Source organism: Chaetodon trifascialis, chromosome 2, assembly GCF_039877785.1.
Source record: "Chaetodon trifascialis isolate fChaTrf1 chromosome 2, fChaTrf1.hap1, whole genome shotgun sequence".
NCBI classification, from domain to species: domain Eukaryota; kingdom Metazoa; phylum Chordata; class Actinopteri; order Chaetodontiformes; family Chaetodontidae; genus Chaetodon; species Chaetodon trifascialis.
The window spans coordinates 25803720-25824271 of record NC_092057.1 but is presented as its reverse complement, the minus strand read 5'-3'; the positions used below and the strand labels follow the sequence as shown (position 1 = coordinate 25824271).

The 20552-nt window shown below is 42.5% G+C and overlaps 1 protein-coding gene across 1 annotated transcript in view; it reads right to left on the bottom strand.

The window, feature by feature from the left end:
• The window catches only part of dnah6 (dynein, axonemal, heavy chain 6), a 133121-nt gene that overhangs the window by 63607 nt on the left and 48962 nt on the right, over nucleotides 1–20552 (bottom strand). Inside the window, exons 63-72 of the mRNA XM_070980316.1 lie at nucleotides 20331–20511; nucleotides 18785–18964; nucleotides 18454–18687; nucleotides 16640–16775; nucleotides 16280–16446; nucleotides 15673–15863; nucleotides 15362–15522; nucleotides 14430–14518; nucleotides 12716–12862; nucleotides 12426–12564 (exon numbers count right to left, since the gene is read on the bottom strand). Of these exons, the coding sequence (XP_070836417.1) occupies nucleotides 12426–12564; nucleotides 12716–12862; nucleotides 14430–14518; nucleotides 15362–15522; nucleotides 15673–15863; nucleotides 16280–16446; nucleotides 16640–16775; nucleotides 18454–18687; nucleotides 18785–18964; nucleotides 20331–20511 (1625 nt within the window). The remainder of the gene's footprint in view (nucleotides 1–12425; nucleotides 12565–12715; nucleotides 12863–14429; nucleotides 14519–15361; nucleotides 15523–15672; nucleotides 15864–16279; nucleotides 16447–16639; nucleotides 16776–18453; nucleotides 18688–18784; nucleotides 18965–20330; nucleotides 20512–20552) is intronic.

The window sequence follows — 20552 nt, the reverse complement described above, 5'->3', positions numbered from 1 at the left end:
TAAGGAAAGAAAACTATTTATTCTTCTCTTAGCTTGAATTTATCTCAGTAATATTTGGTTATGGTGGAGTATCTAATCATGGCCAGGCACAGATGGTGTGGTTGTTCCTTACCGCAGTGAAGTTAGTTTTAAGTTGGCTATTGACAGACATTCGCTCCTAAGGCACTCCATGTAAAAATTAATAATAATTATTTGGAGATTTAAAATGTAAAACCAAGAGGTGTATCTCATGCAGCCAGGGGAGTACTATCATCCCACACTGATTTTGAGTCAATTGGTCACATGAAGCTATTGAGCTAAAATGCTATATCTGAAAAATTACTAATAATTATTTGGAGATTTAAAATGTAATACCAAGAGGTGTATCTCATGCAGCCAGTGGAGTATAATCCCACACTGATTTTGAGTCCATTGATAAGTGAGATTTTGTTGCACTTTTTTATGTCCCCCCCCCCCCATCGTTTCTAGTTAGGCTATTCTTTTTACATTGTACATCGTTTTGTAATTTTTAATTAATTTACATTAGAAGTTCAGCTCAATAGCTACCAAGTCATGTGACCAAAGGACTCAAAATCAGTGCGGGATTATGGCACTCCCCTGGCTGCATGAGATACACCTCTTGGTTTTACATTTTACACCTTTTTTCATTTTTTATTAATTTTTCAGATGTAAATATTAGCATTTTAGCTCAATAGCTCCCAGTTCATGTGACCAATTGACTCAAAATCAGTGTGGGATGATGGTACTCCACTGGCTGCATGAGATACACGTCTTGGTTTTACATTTTAAATCTCCAAACAATTATAATTATTTTTTTACATGGAGTGCCTTAGGAGTGAATGTCTGTCGAATATCCAACTTATAACTAACTTCACTGCGGTTTGGTACTTTTGCTCTATGAAGGTGAAGAAGAGCGTCACGGCAAATGTTTTTTGACCATTAATTTTTTGATCATGAATTATGCCTTTGGACTCTCTGTGGTCATGGATTCGCATTAATAATGGGAATTGTGGAACTAATGTGAAAATAAAGGAACACTAAGAACGGATCCGTGAAGTTGTTTTCATATTGTGGACTGTGGATACGTGTCAAATCACGAGACTGCTCCTTTCACCTAAGTGGCAATTTTATCTTCAGGGAAAATTGACACTACAGATGTGTTTCATATCTGTGTGGATTTAAAGTCAGAGGATAATCTAGGAAATTAACAAATGAGGTGTATGAAACAGTTAATGGGTGTGGAACTTGCACAGCTGATCAATGAATTAGATCTAGATCATTTACTTTTCTGGGCCTGTGCTCCATTTTATATTTCAGAAATATACAAAAAACTGCACATGTTGCATTTTAGCTGCAATTTATCAAAAAACAAACAAAAAAAACAAACAAACAAACGAACAAAAAAAACCCAGCACGTTAACATTGGACGTCGTATGAACGCCCAGATCATGTCCATATTGCGTCCGTCCGTCCAAGACCAATTCACCCAAGGCTGATTCATATGTTTGTATTTTTAAAGCATTTAAAGCGTGTTTTGCACATGTTAAAGGATTGGAGGGACGGGCTTCCCGGCTTTCATGTTCTGCTGTTTGTATCTTTGCAATAGCATTTAAAGTATGCTGTGAAAATGTTTGCATATTTTTACAATAAAAATTGTAAAAAAAAAAAAAAAAAAAAAGAAGTCAGGATTGTGATTTATTGTTAACCTTACTGTAGTCTTAAGTCCACAAGGTAGGAAACAGTTTCCTGTACCTGTTAATTTTACTGTACCTTCATTTGGCTTGTCAGCAGGTTTTAACTGGGTAGAGGCATTTCCAGTTACCATCTGCTGGTGATAGATTCAAATTAAGCAATAGGAAAATAACCTGGAACAGTATGCCACCTTCTACAATGGGGCTACAGTTATGCATACAAACTAGAAGCAGCACAGTATAAAAAAGACGTCCCCAAAGACCACATTAGGACTAGGAATAGCTCACATATGGACGTAACGTCACAAATCAACGTTTAAAAGACGTCTAAAAAAGACGTCGTCTGGAGTAACGTTCTGCACCTTCAGATGACCCGATTTAGACGTCCAAAAATAACTTTAAAAAGACGTCGTATGGACACCCCTTTGCGCAGAGCTGTAGTACTTCCTTCATGAGCTAAAAATCTAAAAAATACATGAACCTCTGATCGCAGTCCAGTTCCTGTTGGCTGAAACATTAACATCTTAAACAATGTCCATTACCAACAATTCCTCTGACCTTACAATGTAATGTCAGTGTATGAATCAGTACACAACCAGTACTCCACCAAGTACTTACAAAGTACTTGCAGTATAATTTGTTTCTCCTTTCCTCTCCTTTCCTCTAAAGTACTCGGTAGGTACCTACTACTTACACAACTCCTTTCGCTAATGCACGGATCAGACTACACCGTGTCTTTGTCTTTGACGATGGTCACCTTGTCAGATCGAACCATCACAGTGCCATAAACTCTTGCCGTGTCTTGGTTGGGTGACTGGTAAGACGACATGAAATACCCCAACTAATCACAGCAGCAGTAAAAAGGATAAACTTGGGCAATTAGGGAACGAAAGGATATAAGGGTGTCACACGCAGATACTGACTAGGATTGCATTACACAAATGTTTAAAAAAAAATCAAAAACACGCACATTGCAGCTTTAACCCCCCCCCACTTGAAATCTATAACCAATCTTGTAACCTGAATTCTGAATGAACAAGTGCGCTGAAAGCTCGCCACCCCAGACCTGGTCAACTGTCTTTGCCAGCAGCGCACCGCTGGGCAAGTGGATTTTCGTAAAACGGCGGAGTCGTGCGCTCACGTCACCAACACCTCACCGGCAGGTTTCCACAGTGTCTGGCATTTCACTGCGATCAATAATTAGCAACAGCCGCAATTCAATGCAACTATCTGTGTCAGCACATACAGTCAGACCTAAATTTATATATTTTGATCAGTATCTCATCTGACCACATGGCAAGCGCGTTCGGCACGCGTAATGGGCACTCACCCTGACTGAATGCAAACAGGTGAAACAGGGATGCGAACTATCGGTTAACGTCGCTGTGCCAACCAGAAACAGCCGTGGCATCCTACAGAGCATATATACTGCATCTATCTCACAGCACTCGACAGACAGAGAGAGAGACAGATGAAAAAAATGTAAGTGATAATCGTTGTCCGCTATTACCCACGTCATTTCATTCCAAATACAAATGTTATCATTGTAATGCTTAACGTTATCTACAAAGATGGAGTACATCATTGCTTTGAGGACGATGATATATATATATATATATATATATGCTGCGAAAAAATAAACAGTATATACAAACGGGTGTGCAAAGTAATACAAACGGATGTCATGAGACATGAGAGACGTCAGTCTCCTCCTGGGAGAAGTTTGGGCGTCGGACACTATCCTGTGGGGTCTTAGTCACCCTCGAAACTTGCCATGGACTGAGATGAGAAGGAGGAGAAGATGCGCCAGCCGTGCAGTGCATGAAAATACCTAAGTCTGCGCCGCCAAGCCCCATCGGCGCAGCGGACCTGACTTTGCGCCGCGCCTGCGCCTGCGGAATCGAAAATAGAGCCCATAAAGTTTACATAGGCAGCAACATCATACAGTCAGTGTGCAGACGCCCGGTTGCTGTTCACGATTGACCATGACGCTGGTAATTGGTCGGCCACGACAAAATCCACATCAAAATACGCCTTGGGCGGTATATGTTGTATTAACGCAAAATAAAAAGTGCCAATGTGGATCCAAGTGAGGGCACATGTCATCCGTGCAGCTCTGTGGATTATTATTGTGTATGTAATAGTGAAAAAGAAAAAAGAGAGGGGGGGGGGGGGGGAGAGAGAGAGAGAGAGAGAGAGAGAGAGAGATCAAAGGCACAGAGCAGTACCATAAATGTGGCTTTGATGTGCTTTGAAGATGGGATGGGTGGCTTTGTGACGTCATCGCTCCAAATTCAATAAGTACATCAACACACACACACAAACAACAAAGACACAAAAGACATTACAAGACATCAGGAAATTCTAGGCTCGCTCAGAGACAAACCGTATTTCAGGAACAAATTTTTCTGCAACAGCGGACAATTTTTAACTAGTGTTGAAGTAAGGTATTTCTTTTCAGTTCTTATAGGTCGATATGGCTAACAGAGGAGATGGCAAGCACAATGGCCCAAATCGGCCACACATTAACAATGTGCCTCTAAGAGGAAATCGGCCACAAGTACCTTGGTACCTTCGTTGGATAGAATGTCTCCTCAAACATAGAATGCCCCAGCAAGTCAGAATGTGTTTATTGGTATTGCACAATGTATTGGATGATACTGATGACAATGAAAATGCTGTCTTCAATGACGACCCTATCAATATTAAGGTTGTAAACCATGAAAACAATGGTGACGACGAAAACGATGGTGACGACGAAAACGATGGTGACCACAAAAACGATGGTGACGACAAAAACGATGGTGACGACGAAAACGATGGTGACAACGAAAACGATGGCGACGACAAAAACGATGGCGACGACAAAAACGATGGTGACGACGAAAACGATGGTGACCACAAAAACGATGGTGACCACAAAAACGATGGTGACGACGAAAAAGAGGGTGACCACGAAAACGATGGTGACAACAAAAACGATGGTGACGATGAAAACGATGGTGACGACGAAAACGATGGTGACGACGAAAATGCTAACGTCAGCACTGATGTGGGAACTGAAGTTGTCAACCTCCTGCCTGGAGGATTGGAGTCTGATAGCTCCTCTGACAGTGACATTGACTGTGCTACTGCTGCAGATGAGGACCCTCTCCCTGGTCCATCCAGGAAATGGTTAAGAGAGCATGACAGAGATGCAGACAAAGATGAAGACGAGAGATGTAGCTTACCAGACAGTTGGTGGGAGTCTGACAGCCTCTCTGACAGTGACGCTGACTGTGAAAATAATAATACAAGACAAGACAAGAATACTGTTAACTGTCCAGTCGGACGTGCAGGTGCTACTGCTGAAGCTGCAGATGAGGACCCTCTCTCTGGTCCATCCAGGAAACAGCTAAGAGAGCATGACAGAGATGCAGACGAAGATGAAGACGAGAGATGTAGCTTACCAGACAGTTGGTGGGAGTCTGACAGCCTCTCTGACAGTGACGCTGACTGTGAAAATAATAATACAAGACAAGACAAGAATACTGTTAACTGTCCAGTCGGACGTGCAGGTGCTACTGCTGTAGCTGCAGATGAGGACCCTCTCCCCGGTCCATCCAGGAAACCGCTAAGAGAGCATGACAGAGATGCAGACGAAGATGAAGACGAGAGACGTAACGTACCAGACAATTGTCGGGAGTCTGACAGCCTCTCTGACAGTGACGCTGACCCTGAAAATAATAATACAAGACAAGACAAGAATACTGTTAACTGTCCAGTCGGACGTGCAGGTGCTACTGCTGAAGCTGCAGATGAGGACCCTCTCCCTGGTCCATCCAGGAAACGGCTAAGAGAGCATGACAGAGATGCAGACGAAGATGAAGACGAGAGATGTAGTATACGAGTCAATTGGTGGGGGTCTGACAGCCCCTTGGACAATGACGCTGACTGTGAAAATAATAATACAAGACAAGACAAGAATACTGTTAACTGTCCAGTCGGACGTGCAGGTACTACTGCTGAAGCTGCAGATGAGGACCCTCGTCACGTACCAGACAATTGGTGGGAGCTTGACAGCCTCCCTGACAGTGACGCTGACTGTGCTACTGCTGCAGATGAGGACCCTCTCCCTGGTCCATCCAGGAAACGGCTAAGAGAGCATGACAGAGATGCAGACGAAGATGAAGACGAGAGACGTAGCATACGAGTCAATTGGTGGGGGTCTGACAGCCCCTTTGACAATGACGCTGACTGTGAAAATAATAATACAAGACAAGACAAGAATACTGTTAACTGTCCAGTCGGACGTGCAGGTACTACTGCTGAAGCTGCAGATGAGGACCCTCGTCACGTACCAGACAATTGGTGGGAGCTTGACAGCCTCCCTGACAGTGACACTGACTGTGAAAATAATAATACAAGACAAGACAAGAATACTGTTAACTGTCCAGTTGGACGTGCAGGTGCTACTGCTGAAGCTGCAGATGAGGACCCTCTCCCTGGTCCATCCAGGGAACGGCTAAGAGAGCATGACAGAGATGCAGACGAAGATGAAGACGAGAGACGTAGCATACGAGTCAATTGGTGGGGGTCTGACAGCCCCTTTGACAATGACGCTGACTGTGAAAATAATAATACAAGACAAGACAAGAATACTGTTAACTGTCCAGTCGGACGTGCAGGTACTACTGCTGAAGCTGCAGATGAGGACCCTCGTCACGTACCAGACAATTGGTGGGAGCTTGACAGCCTCCCTGACAGTGACGCTGACTGTGCTACTGCTGCAGATGAGGACCCTCTCCCTGGTCCATCCAGGATTTCTTCCTCGCTCTCGTTGAACGTCTGAGGTCTGGATGGGTGTCACTTTAATTAAGCAACTGGAAATCAATCAATCAATCAATCAATCAATCAATCAATCAATCAATCAATCAATCAATCAATCAATCAATCAATCAATCAATCAATCAATCAATCCTAAATTGTTAACTAATTAAATAAACAAATAAATAATAAATAAAAGAAATTTATACAAACTAATAATCATTTAAAAAACAAAAAATAAAATAATAAAATCAATTAAAAAAAAATAAAGCTAAAACTGAATTTGCTCGTTCTTTCTCACTGCTTCAGAATCCAAACAATGTTAGCATATGAAGTGCATTTGTTTAAACTTCCAGGGTATGAAATCATAAAAACTCACAGGAAAAGCCTCTGAAACCATCACAGGGATATGTTTTGTAAACCCCATCTCTGCAGATGGAATAGGTATTACAACCTCAGTCTTGCATTAAAGGCCCTGTTTACACCTGCCAATAACATGCATCTTGGGTGATCTGATCACAAGTGGGCAGCTGAGCCACACAGCTGTTCACAGCTGTGTCTGTCGTGCATCTCCAACGTGTCCAGCTGACCACTTGCATTCAGATTTTGTTACTGTCTATGTTACTTCCACTAGATGGTCAAAGCACTGCTCGCACAGAGATTACATGTTGCCATGTTTGTTTCACAGTGGCAGCAGCTCTTTGGAATGAGCAGTATTCAATCTGACATGCTTAACTACTACTTTAAACATGGTTTTACAACAGATTAAATACTTAACTTGCTTGCTGATTCACATGGGATTGTACCAAGGAAACACACCCTTTGCAAAATGAGTGTGTCCAGCTTTGGACAGACCCTCCTGACAAACTGAGAGAAGACGACTATTTCTACTTCTTGGGCAAGTCCTTGATCCAGTTTTGCTTCCTTCAAACAATCCAGGTTTTTTTTGTTTCTTTGTTTTTTCCACAGTTTGATATAATAGCAATATTAGTTGCACTGCAGCAAATTACATTTTGCACGCATTTATATTACTGTGCAAACCCATCATATTATGACATAAAGACTAAAAGAAACAAAATGGGTTAGGACCACTGGATTATACACTCTGAAGATGTTGTAGAAGTCATTTTATAATGGTCTTTATTAGTTCAGTTTTACAGTGAATTTGAGTTTCATCTAATTTAAGTGGACAGTAAATTATTAATTGCATTATGTTATGAATATTAAGGAAAGAAAACTATTTATTCTTCTCTTAGCTTGAATTTATCTTAGTAATATTTGGTTATGGTGGAGTATCTAATCATGGCCAGGCACAGATGGTGTGGTTGTTCCTTACCGCAGTGAACTTCGTTTTAAGTTGGTTATTCGACAGACATTCGCTCCTAAGGCACTCCATGTAAAAATTAATAATAATTATTTGGAGATTTAAAATGTAAAACCAAGACGTGTATCTCATGCAGCCAGGGGAGTACTACAATCCCAATTTTGAGTCAATTGGTCACATGACCTGGGAGCTATTGAGCTAAAATGCTAATATTAACATCTGAAAAATTAATAAAAAATGATATAAGGTGTAAAATGTAAAACCAAGAGGTGTATCTCATGCAGCCAGTGGAGTGCCATAATCCCGCACTGATTTTGAGTCAATTGGTTGTTGCAGCAGGGATCCTTTAAAAATAACCCATCTATGGGTTTACAGGATGGTTGAAAATGTCAAACTAAGTTTACAGCATTGAAACATACCACTTAAAATCACATGTTCTTAAACCGAAGACAATGCTCATTAAAATAAATGGCAAAAAAAAAACCAGCACGTTAAAGCTGTGACACTCAGTAAGGTCAAATATGGTAGCTGCAGTAGTTCCTTCATAAGCTAAAAATCTAAAAAATACATGAACCTCTGATCGCAGTCCAGTTCCTGTTGGCTGAAACATTAACATCTTAAACAATGTCCATTACCAACAATTCCTCTGACCTTACAATGTAATGTCAGTGTATGAATCAGTACACAACCAGTACTCCACCAAGTACTTACAAAGTACTTGCAGTATAATTTGTTTCTCCTTTCCTCTCCTTTCCTCTAAAGTACTCGGTAGGTACCTACTACTTACACAACTCCTTTCGCTAATGCACGGATCAGACTACACCGTGTCTTTGTCTTTGACGATGGTCACCTTGTCAGATCTAACCATCACAGTGCCATAAACTCTTGCCGTGTCTTGGTTGGGTGACTGGTAAGACGACATGAAATACCCCAACTAATCACAGCATGTCTTCATGATCAGGCACAAGTTCAGATGTCATTGGCGAGGCCCTGAAGCAACTGCGAATCAAATCAGAATCAGAATCACAATTAGAAAAAGCTTTATTGCCGATTCAACACATACGAGGAATTTGCTTTGGTGAGGTTGGTGCATGACACATCTATTAAAAAGAAGCAAAGTAAAAAATATAACAATAGTAGAAAAAATAACAATAAGTAAAAAATACAACAATATAAATACATATACACAAGTCTGTTTTTTTTTTTTTTTTACAGAAGCACAGTCTGTTTTTTCAAAAGGAAGTCCAAGCAGAGTGTTAATGTAACGCATATGGCAATGGTTATGGCAATGTCAGTGTGACAAGTGGAGGCAGAGGTGGAGTGTGAGGAGTGTCGGGGAGGTTCCGGGCCTTGGTCATAAGGCTGACAACAGATGGGAAAAAACTGTTCTTGTGCCGTGAGGTTTTGGTCCTGATGGACCACAGCCTCCTGCCAGAGGGGAGTGTTTCAAATAGTTTATGTCTGGGGTGGGGGGGATCAGCCACAATCTTTCCTGTATGCCTCAGGGTCCTGGAGAGACAGGAGATTGCTGCCGATCACCTTCTCTGCAGACCGAATGACACGCTGCAGTCTGCCCTTGTCCTTGGCAGTGGCAGCAGCGTACCAGATGGTGATGGAGGAGCTGAGGATGGACTCAATGATGGATGTGTAGAAATGCACCATCATTGTCTTTGGCAGATTGACTTTCCTCAGCTGCCATAGGAAGTACATCCTCTGCTGTGCTTTCTTGATGAGGGAGCTGATGTTTGGCTCCCACTTGAGGTCCTGGGAGATAATATTTCTCAGGAAGCCGAAAAACTCCAGTGTCATTAGTGGAGTCACATAGGGTGACGGGGGCAGGTGAGGCTGAGTTGAAGTCCACAATCATCTCCACTGTCTTTAGAGCGTTGAGCTCTTGGTTGTTCTGGTTGCACCAGGTCACCAGATGGTCAACCTACCACCTGTAGACGGACTCGTCACCATCAGAGATGAGTCCGATGAGGGTGGTGTCGTCCACAAGCTTCAGTAGCTTGATGGACTGATGACTGGAGGTGCAACTGTTTGTTTACAGGGAGAAGAGCAGAGGAGGAAGAACGCAGCCCTGAGGGATCCAGTGCTGATGGTCTTTGCGTCGGAGATGTGTTTCCCCAGCTTCATGCACTGTGTCCTGCTAGACAGGAAGTCTGTAATCCACCTGCAGGTGGAGTCAGGCATGCTCAGCTGGGAGAGCTTCTCCTGAAGCAGGGTTGGGATGATGGTGTTAAAGGCAGAGCTGAAATCCACAAACAAGATCCTGGCGTAGGTTCCTGCGGAGTCCAGGTGCTGGAGGATGAAGTGGAGGGCCAAGTTGACTGCGTTGTCTACAGACCTGTTGGCTATGAAGGCAAAGTGCAGAGGGTGTGAGAGCACAAGGCGCTCATAGGACTTCATGACCACAGAGATCAGGACGACGGGTCTGAAGTCATGAAGTCCTGTGGTCCTTGGCTTCTTGGGAACTGGGATGATGGTTGAAGACTTGAAGCAGGCTGGCACATGACATGTCTCCAGTGAGGTGTTAAAAATGTCTGTGAACACTGGAGACAGCTGATCAGCTTCAAGGCAGATGGAGAGACAGTTTCTGGTCCAGCTGCTTTCCAGGAGTTCTGTCTCCTGACATAATTGACAGAAGCGTTGTGTGATACTGGTGATCATGTGTAGCCCCCCCCCCCAAAAAAAAAAACAAAAAACAAAAACAAAAAAAAGTGAGGAGAAAAGAAAAGAAAAGAAAAGAAAAGAAAAGAAAAGAAAAGAAAAGAAAAGAAAAGAAAAGAAAAGAAAAGCTGCGGTGGATGTGCTGTAAAATTGAAAACAAATTCAAAAGAGGGTAAACTTGGGTCCATTAGGACAGGTACAATGAGTTTCACGTACAGTCATTTTATTTCCATCGTAAGGAGCAGGTTTGGCTGTTTTGGCCACATCAATAAGACTTAAACATTAGATCTGAAATTATTAATCAGTGTATTCCGGCAGTTAGGACCGGGAAATGTTCTGACAGCACAACCAGCTGATCACTAGCTGATCAAGAGCTTCATCTTAATTTGTCACATATGGGTGAGAATGAGAGAGTGGAGGAGAGAAATATAGAATATAGAGAGCACTACAGCGGCACTGGACAGTCCACAAAGGAAACATGAAGCTGAAGAGCTTAAACACACAGCTACAATTTTTCATTTCATTTTTCATGAAAGGAGCATCTGGTTTGTGTCCAGTTCTTTGACTTCTCATGTATTAATGCACAGCACAGAGAGGCAAACATGTATGTGGCTCATACACACTGGCATGGAGATAGACAGGAGGTAAGGACTTCACAGCAGGAGGGTAAATATTCCCAAAGAGCAAAAAAGAAGATTTTGTATTTGTAATTGTATTTAACATTTACAATTTAAGACTTGAAATCTATACTTATTGTAAAGACAGTTGTAAGACAGAAAGGAACAAAGGAGTGAATAATCAGACAAATCTCTGCTGAAGCCTTTAGCAAGCTGCAGGCGTGGTAAAGCTGGAGGCTAGAATTTTTTTTTTGCACCAGAAGAGAGGAGCTGCTCCTCCGAACAGAGGAAAGGCAATATCATGCTTTGAGCCCAAATTCTTTGCTTCAAAGAGTTTGTAGCTGGCATACAAGAACTGTTAGAATTAAAGATTAAACCAATAACACAGCAGTGAGATAACAATGAGAGACATCAACTTGATGCCGGAGTGGTGTGCTCCACTGAGACTGAACATAATCATTTGAAGGTGTAATTGAAAACCAGATTCGGGAAACAAAAGAATTTAAGAGATATGATGAGTGTTGTTCATGAAAGGGATCTCGACTTCTGCTTAATAACTTTGAAGATGTCTGTTATGGAAGTCCAGAACAAACAAGTGACATAATTAAATTCAACTTAAATTTCCTGAGTTCATATGTGTGCTCAGAGTATATATTAACCAACTGAAAAAAACAAAGTGATCTCAACTCTAAAGAATAACACTGCTACATTATGGTTAGAACAAAACTGTTGTGTGAAATGTGGCATGTTCTTACTGGTGCTGTGTTCTAATTTAAATTACTATTTCATATACCAGGACTTCATATCCACATTTTAATTTCTTTATCAGCCATGTTTGACACAGAAAAAGAGCTTTGCTGTGCATGCGAACATCTTTTCTTTAGTTTGTATCCCTATGAACACAAAGCCAAGAGGAAGAGAAAGTTCACTGAGTGAAAGTTGAACAAACATGGGTCACAGCTGCAGAACAGAGTGAAATCGTGTCACAGAACTGCCCTGCTTTGTCAGATCAGCAAACGTTTTGCCTTCCCCATTTCATATGAGGCTGAAAACGTGTGTTTTGTTGACAAAACAACAGTGTGTGGTCTGTGCCACACATTGGCAACACAACAAACATGCCATGCTAAGTGACAGAGGGAGACTGTTTCCATCCACACTTCCACACTGTTTCCAGACAATCTGACATTTTATGCGAAGCTTTGCACACTGGATTTTATGATATTGCACTCACCGCACATGCATAATCCCAAATATATCAACTTGTGCTGTACATGTATGCCTGTACGTATATAGATCAATGTGTGTAGGCTTCCCTACCAGTGATGTAAATGAGAGCGTCCCAAGGGATTGTGCCATCTTTGCAGTACAGGTTGAGGTTGAGCAAAGCACACTCCCTGTCACTGTCATTAAACTCATAGCGGATGTTCCAGCCCAGAGGACCAAACTTCTTCCTCTCCTAACACATGCAAAACAAGACACATAATTGGGACATACACAGAAGGACAGGCACATATCCACACATACAGCACCATACAAATGAAACATACAGAGGCACACAGAGCAGTAATGATCAAGCGCATGTGTGATTTTAAGAGACAGTGTGTCACCTGGATGATTGCATGGAAAAAGCAGATTCCAAAGACGATCTTCCTCCACTGGTGTCCCAGAACATGGTCTTCAAAGAAGCTGCTGGAGATCTCTGTGAAGGCCCTTCGCATGTTGGCTCGAAGGCCTTTAGGAGGCTCATTAGTCACCTGGCAACAACACAGAGATACACAAGGCTTGATTATTGAGAAGACTACAGTGAGTTGCTGCTCACACTGCCAAAACAAGGCTCCTTGTTGTGCAGGCAGTCAGTAAGCCCAGTTATGATGCCTGTTACTCTCATGCAGTTCTACCGCCTGGACACCTGTACACACTGCCCATTCATCAGGTCTGTTTTGTTGCTAATCCTGAAAGCTAGAAAATCAAGTACAATGGTCTATACTGCAGACACAACCTGATCCTGCAGATCTACAAACACAAGTCAAATCACACTCTTCATCAATTATGTTCAAGCAGCAAATGAGTGAGAGGACAGTTAAGATTTCAAAGCAGTTCATGGATATTTAATCGATAACATCCAAAGATTACATACAGATGTTGGGACCTCACCACGTGGATGAATAAAGACAGACCTGCATGTGAAACCGAACACCTGAACAAAGGTCCACGTGTAAAAAATAAAGCCTGATAAAGATCTCAGGGCAAAGGAATAGCGGCAACATCCCATCAGCATAAGATGTGGTTTGAATCCAGATCTTGGTTTCCGATTAGACAAGACCCACTGACACTCAGGGGAATCCCCATGACACAGCCACGGCGTCATCAAGGGTATAAGAATCAACACTCCGAGCTAAACCTTGCCTTTCCACTGTGACGTGAAGTATATTGTACTTTCATTAGCCTATGCAACAGTCCTTTAACTGGCTGGATGAGTAAAAGACTTTGTGTTGACCAAACACATTTGGATCCTCAAAAAGATCAGCTGTTTGTGTAGCCAGCAATGTCACTGCCTGCCGAAGGAAGTTGTGGATTTAATGTTACTTCGATTAAGTCGACTCCACTGTTTCCTCTGCACACCCATCACCGTCTGAGCTTGAAGAAATTTACTGTATTGTAAAATTAATGGACTGCTGCGTTTATTGCTTGCTTTTGTGCATTTAGCATGTTATGTTGATCGCGTGCCTTGGGCTTCGTTTTGTTTTCGTTTCCTCCCACTGCGGGAGTAAGTAAGCTAGTAAGAGGTGCTGAGCTGAGTTCATGCCGTGTGTGTGATAAAGAGACAGTTATTGTGTCTTTTCACAGTAATTAGCTTTGCTTTGAATGCCTTTCCCTTTCTCTTTTACTAACCCACACATGCACACATACATGCACCTTTACGGGCATTCACACACACACCTTAAAGGTGCAGACAGCGGTGGTACAACTCAGCTTTGCTCGGTGCCATCTTGTTGTCAGGGAGTCCTTACTATCTGCTAATAACAAACCTGCTCCTATCAGATCCCAGCACAATGCATAATGGACAGTAACCTAAAAAAAATCCCAGTATTTAACTTTATTTGAGAGAGAGGCAAGATTAGCTAAATAAAAAAATAAGATCTGGTGCAGATCTTTACTTCACAGTAGTGTCCACCAAAGAACAGGCTTTGACAGAGAGGCAGCCTTTGTTAATTATGCAACATATTTCTACATTAGTCCTGCAGAACAATCTTTGACAATCTGCAAATGAAATAAACTGAAGGGAGATTATACAGTCTCTGTGTGGGTGTGTGTGTTTACCTTGACAGAGTTTTGAAGCACTGTAACTGGAAATACTTTGGTAGGCATGGAACTGAGAAACAAACGGAAATTCTCGTGGATTGATGTGTCTGCACAGGAAGAGAGAGGAACGTTATTGACAGCGATAGACAAAAGAATAAAGAAACTAATCAATATTTCTCTGATTACACAGACAAACATTCAATTAAATACCTTTCCATTGATACAAATGTGAAAAACTAAGGAAACACCCTTAAAAACAACAGCCATTTAGTCATTTGTGTCCCCGAAGCTTGGCTCTGTTGTGTTGCATGTGTGCTAGTGTGTTCTACATTTTCTTCATTTTTTTTCCCCCGCAGGTTGAGATCGTCTCTCAGCCACCACACATTTGACCTGTGCAAGTATTTACACATGCCATGCCTCTGTGCCACTAAAGATTTATTTGTCTACTCGTCAAACATGGAACTACACTGGAGCTTGAGGGATTTAATTTGTTGAGTTCTAGTCTATAAGCAGGATAAACACTGAAATGCAAGAACAGGCTATCTGTTGATTGATTGATAAAACTAGGAAAACTATATCTATATTAAACTGAGCTTGTAAAGAGCACAAAACATATAAAAGTAAAAAGATGAAGTAGTACTGCTGATACTGTGTTAAGCAGCGTTATTGAAAAATAAGTTACTGGAAGTTTGGAATAAAAAACTGTTGTTTCCTATCAAATGACATATTTTTCCTCATTGATGCATCATGTACTGTATGTAGCCATGCATTAAAATCCTACAATTGAAACTGAAATACTTTCACTTTTTTTTCCTGGAGCAGTGGTGCAAAATACAATCACAAATGGGTCAGTAGCCACATCTGGAATTGGTGTCATGATATTCTGCCTCTGTGTGACCATGCGTGTCATTACATGGAAGTGTTTCAATGCTGATTCAGTGTGGTGGTACCAGGCTCAGTGAAGGTCTTGATAAGCTCTTCCATGGCTAACATCCAGGAGACAGCCAGGTGACAGTTCTGCAGGAAGACCCATTTGCCACTCTTCAGTGCTTCATGGATCATCTTCTCTGCTATTGGTCCCTGACCTTGACCTAATGAGATGGACTCAACTCTGAGAGAAAGGGAGAGATGGAAATACACCTGTGATCATGTGCAAACAACTGATCATCATACCAAACTCCTCCATTCTCTCTCCATCCAGACATCTCTATTCTGTCACACCACCTCATGCCACCTATCATACACGTCTATCTTATTTTACCTGTCAAGACAACCTCTTTCTTTTGCAAAACGCTGAAAGGCCCCCATTGGGTCGGATCCTGTGCTGAGAATGAATATCAGTGGTGTGGAGGGGGACATATCGCTGTAGAGGTTTGCCAGGTCAAGAGGAGGGTTTTCCACAAACTGCTTCCCCAGGCTGACAATCACAAACTCTGTTGCTGCAAACACCACCTGGAGGGATGAATTACATCAAAAAATAAGGGGAGGAAGTAAATCATAGAGTAACAGGACAAAGAGGACAAGAAGTAAAACAGTAGTCAGGATAAAAGGGCACAATATGTGCATGAAAGAATGTGACAGATGAAAAGGCAAAGAGACAGCCTCAATGTAAGAAAAGCATAACAAAGAGGACTAAGGAAGACTGACATTATAAGAATAGAAACAGAAAAAAATGAAATCGGTAAACTAGATGCTTTTATCAGTGGAGGACAGGACATCGCTAGCAAGACTGGAAGGCTTTCTTTTCTTGTAAGTTTCAGTGGTATGGCTGGTTTGCCATGTGAATGCAATGACATGGACAACAATTATTCTCATTTTACCACCAAAACCTTCATAAATATCTTTCCATAGACTTCATCTCGGCTTACCTTCTCTTCCATGAAGCTCTTGATAAGGATCAGCTTCTGGAAGGCCCCCAACCTTTCACTCCAGTAACCTCTGACCTCCTGCTTCGCTTCTTTGGACTTTCCGAGAGGAGGGAACTCTGACACATAGCCTTCCCAGTCCTCTGGATTAATAGATGCTTGAAAACGTCCTAAAAGAGAGGCAACTGTCATCTAATGCTACACGTCTTCATAGGTGATTTCATAAGACCTTTGCCCAGCTGTGTATATAAAGATCTGTATGTTGTAGACGAATGATTAGAAAATCTAAGCCTGGCAGTGAAAAATGGTGTTTTGTAACATGGGAACGTGATAGCCAGAACAGTAACACTGGGTTTGGCTTACCTAGATTGATGCGGATATGCGTTCTAGTGATTTCCTTGGAGATGTCCTTAAAGCAGGGCAGTGTGTCCTCCAGCTCACAACATGTCTGCCAGTAAAAATCACTTAGCCATGTCACATCTGGCCGTTCTGCATAGTCCTAGGAGAAGGGGAAATGCAAAAGAATCCAATTACAATAGTTAAGGTAGGAGAAGGGGAAAAGATGGAAGACAGACCTTGAGAAGAGAAGCAGTAAGAGGAATTAAAGAATGTCAATAACACTGTGAAGAGAAGATGATTCAAAACATCTAAGGGTGGTAGACATAACAGACAGGACATAGCGATGCCGTGAAAAGGCAAAGACAATTTCAATGAGCATTCAACATAGCAAGGGAAGCATTGATGATGGATGCATTGAAGGTGTGATGCAAAAGACAGGAGGCAGAAGCACAGAGGGGAAGGAAAGGAAGGGAAGGACACCATTAGCATGAGAATCACAGCGGCTGACAGGCACCACCTCCAGCCTAACTAATGTCATATAAATGAGAGCTAAATGGTGGCTGAACACAGGAATATACCCCTGGGTGGCACTGACTGATCTGTATTGTGGCCTTAAAACTGTCTGAACTCGTCAATAAAACCAGAGCTGAATCTCAAAGGTCCTTTTAATAGTTGCTCTGTACTTTCCCCTTCTTAATTGCCCGAAACAATCGTGCCTCAGCTGCACACCCTTCTGCCCCAATGACGGTTGGAAGGAAAGATAACAACTAAAAGAAAACTACTGAAATGTAAGAAAGTTGAACTATTTTTAGGTCAAATGGACTCAGTTCGGATGACCTCATTTAGCCTCCCTGAAGGTGTTGAGAAGTGCCTTATAGTATATTTGACTTGGGGTACTTTGCATTGATTGCTCACGCCCTATTAGCATGCTACATACAGGTTATATGGGCAGCTGAGAAACAGAGATACTCTCCTTTCCTTATCTCTCCTTCACAGAAATAATTATTTTGTCAACCTCTCCACACACACATACACTTTCTCATATGTTCTTTTGTCTCTTGCTCACTGTGTTTCCATCAGTCTCAGTTGTTCTTCAGCAATAAGCTGGCTGACAGAGAGAGAGAGAGAGAGAGAGAGAGAGAGAGAGAAAGAGACAGACAGACAGACAGACAGACAGACAGACAGACAGACAGACAGACAGACAGACAGACAGACTAACTGCTACTTTGTGAAAAAGGACCTTTTGTTCTATCAACTCAATCCAAACATAAGAGGGGGAAAGAATGAAGATACTGCCTGCAGGCCAACCCGGGGGGATTTTCAAAAGGGGAAAAATAAAATGGCTCCTTGTTTATCTGCAGTTAAGAGGATCCAGCCAACAAACTGTAACAAATGTCTAATTATAAGAATATTGAGAAGCCAAAAAAACAAAACAAAACCAAAAAATAAATATTTTCTTTCATTCAGAGCTCATGACACAGTTAAAAATAGGCTATTATCTCTCCATTCTTGCAGGCACTTGCGCCTCATACCTTGCAATTTGTTCTGGCATCAGTGGTCCAATCACCTCACTGACAGCTGGCCATTCTGGTACATTTAAACTCTGAATGGCTGAACCGATGCAGTTTTTCTCAGCGACTCTGCAGTCTGTCGCATCAACTACTGTATGCAGAATGCATGTTTAAACAAAGCTTAGTTTGAATTGTGTGGGAAGGGTATGTACATCAGTAAAAATGGATGTCACACTGCAAGTTAGCTGGACTGTAGAGCTAAGATCAATTAGAAATAGAGTAGGTTCAAGTCTGACTGGAATTTTCTTACTTGATTTCCCACCTCACCTTTTCCAAAGATGCAGCTCCTCTTAGAAAGTACTGCCACTCAGCATCGGAGATTTCACCACGCTGCCTCATGACCTCCACACACAACATGAAGCTGTAGATAAGCTTGTGCTGCTCGAAGAGGCCACGGGACACATTGACGTAGGAGTTGAGCAGGATCTGGTCCAGCAGGATCTGGAGGCGCTCTTCTAACACACTGCTCTTCTCTGATGTCTCAATGGTGGAGTTAAAGAGCTGAGGGTGGAGAAAGCGAGGAACAGTGAGAATGGGACAGAGATGAAAGAAATTATCATGTTGTCTACAGCTGATAATATGAAGCCTGGTGACTTACCTGTTTGAAGTACTTGAGAGAGAACTGGTACATTGGATCGATTTCAGAAAGACTGGCGATGACAAAGTACAAGACTGAACCTCGGGTGGCCACAGGTCTGTAGCGCTCCCTTGCAGAGTTGATCATCAGCTCGGTGGACTCTGCCTCTTCCAGGCGATGCTTTATGGCTTCTGATGTCACCTGAAGATTGGTGGAAACAGGGAGGAAAAAACAAAAAATGAAATAGAGGAATAGGAACAAAACAAGATCAGAAGAGATGAGGCAGAGGAAAGGAAGGAGACAAAACAACAAGGAGAAGAACAACAAAACTCTGAATCTAAGTGGAAATGATATTCATAGATGATGACAGGTTACACATTCATCAGCATTCTTTCAACAGTACAGTGTGGTGGAAATTCTTGTGAGCTGAAGGAGGGAGTTCACCAGGAGACTTCAGATGTGTTATGCAGAGGTATGTATCGCAGGCTTGATGCATCAAGGAGAAGTTGATGAGCAACACAATGTCCACAAGTGAACCAAGGTAGTGCCACACCAAACTCTGAAGATGTGCGTTCTAATGGGGTGTATTAATACCCCCAATGTCACATGTTTTCCATTTTACTCCTTGAACTATTTCCCTGTTATGGATATCCTGTGGGGCTGGTGGCGCAGCAGGTAGTGTGCGTGCCTCACAGTAACTAGGTTGCCGGTTCAATTCCTGGGTCGGGCCTTTCTGTGTGAAGTTTGCAAGTTTACATGTTCTTCCTGTGCATGGGAAGAACATGCACTGGTTTTATTGACAAGTTCTGGGCACTCCGGCTTCCTCCCACAGACCACAAACATGCTCATCAATTGGTGACTGTAAAATTGCCCCTAGGTGTGAGTGTGAGCATGAATGGTTGTGTGTTTGTGCCCTGCAATCGGCTGTCGACTGGTACAGGGTGTACCCCACCTCTCGTCCGTTGACGGCTGGGATAGGCTCCAGCACCCCCCGCAACCCCGAAAGGGATACGCGATATAGAAAATGGATGGATGGATGGATGGGTGGATGGATGGATGGATGGATGGATGGATGGATGGATGGATGGATGGGTGGATGGGTGGGTGGATGGATGGATGGATGGATGGATGGATGGATGGATGGATGGATGGATGGATGGATGGATGGATGGATGGATGGATGGATATTCTGTACCCTCCTTCTACATTTCTGGCACTCTATTGGATAGTCAAAGCCCAAACAATAGCTCATAGCTCAAACTTACGTATGCCCTGACATCCATCCCTCTAACTGAGGACACTTTTGACCTAATTCTCTTAAAATGTCCCCTCGAGCATTCCTCCTTGAATTGGTCCGGTATCATTCTATACAGTTTATCTGTAAGACCTTGGCTACCTCACGAGGAGAGACTTCCTATCTACTGTCTGCTAGAATGGCCTCCAAATATTATGTTAATGTGTCTCTGTCTGAGGCCTTTGTGTTGTCCAACCCTGAGACTTTTGGGCGCCTTAACACAGAGGGCCTGTGATAGGAAATTCCCTCACTTACAGTACAAGACATATTTACCTTTGACTCCTGGAGAGTTTGAACGAGCTCCTCATTGTCAAGTATATTCCCTTCAGAGGTGAAGAGAAGCTTCAGGATGCGGTCTTCGATGTCTTTTAACTGGTTGCGGTCGGCATTGATGCACACAATCAGCTTATTCCTCTGCTCCTCAAGATGTGGACTCTCGAGTCGCACCACATCACTGAGGAGAGGAAGAGGTGTTACAGGAAGATTTGGGTGGAG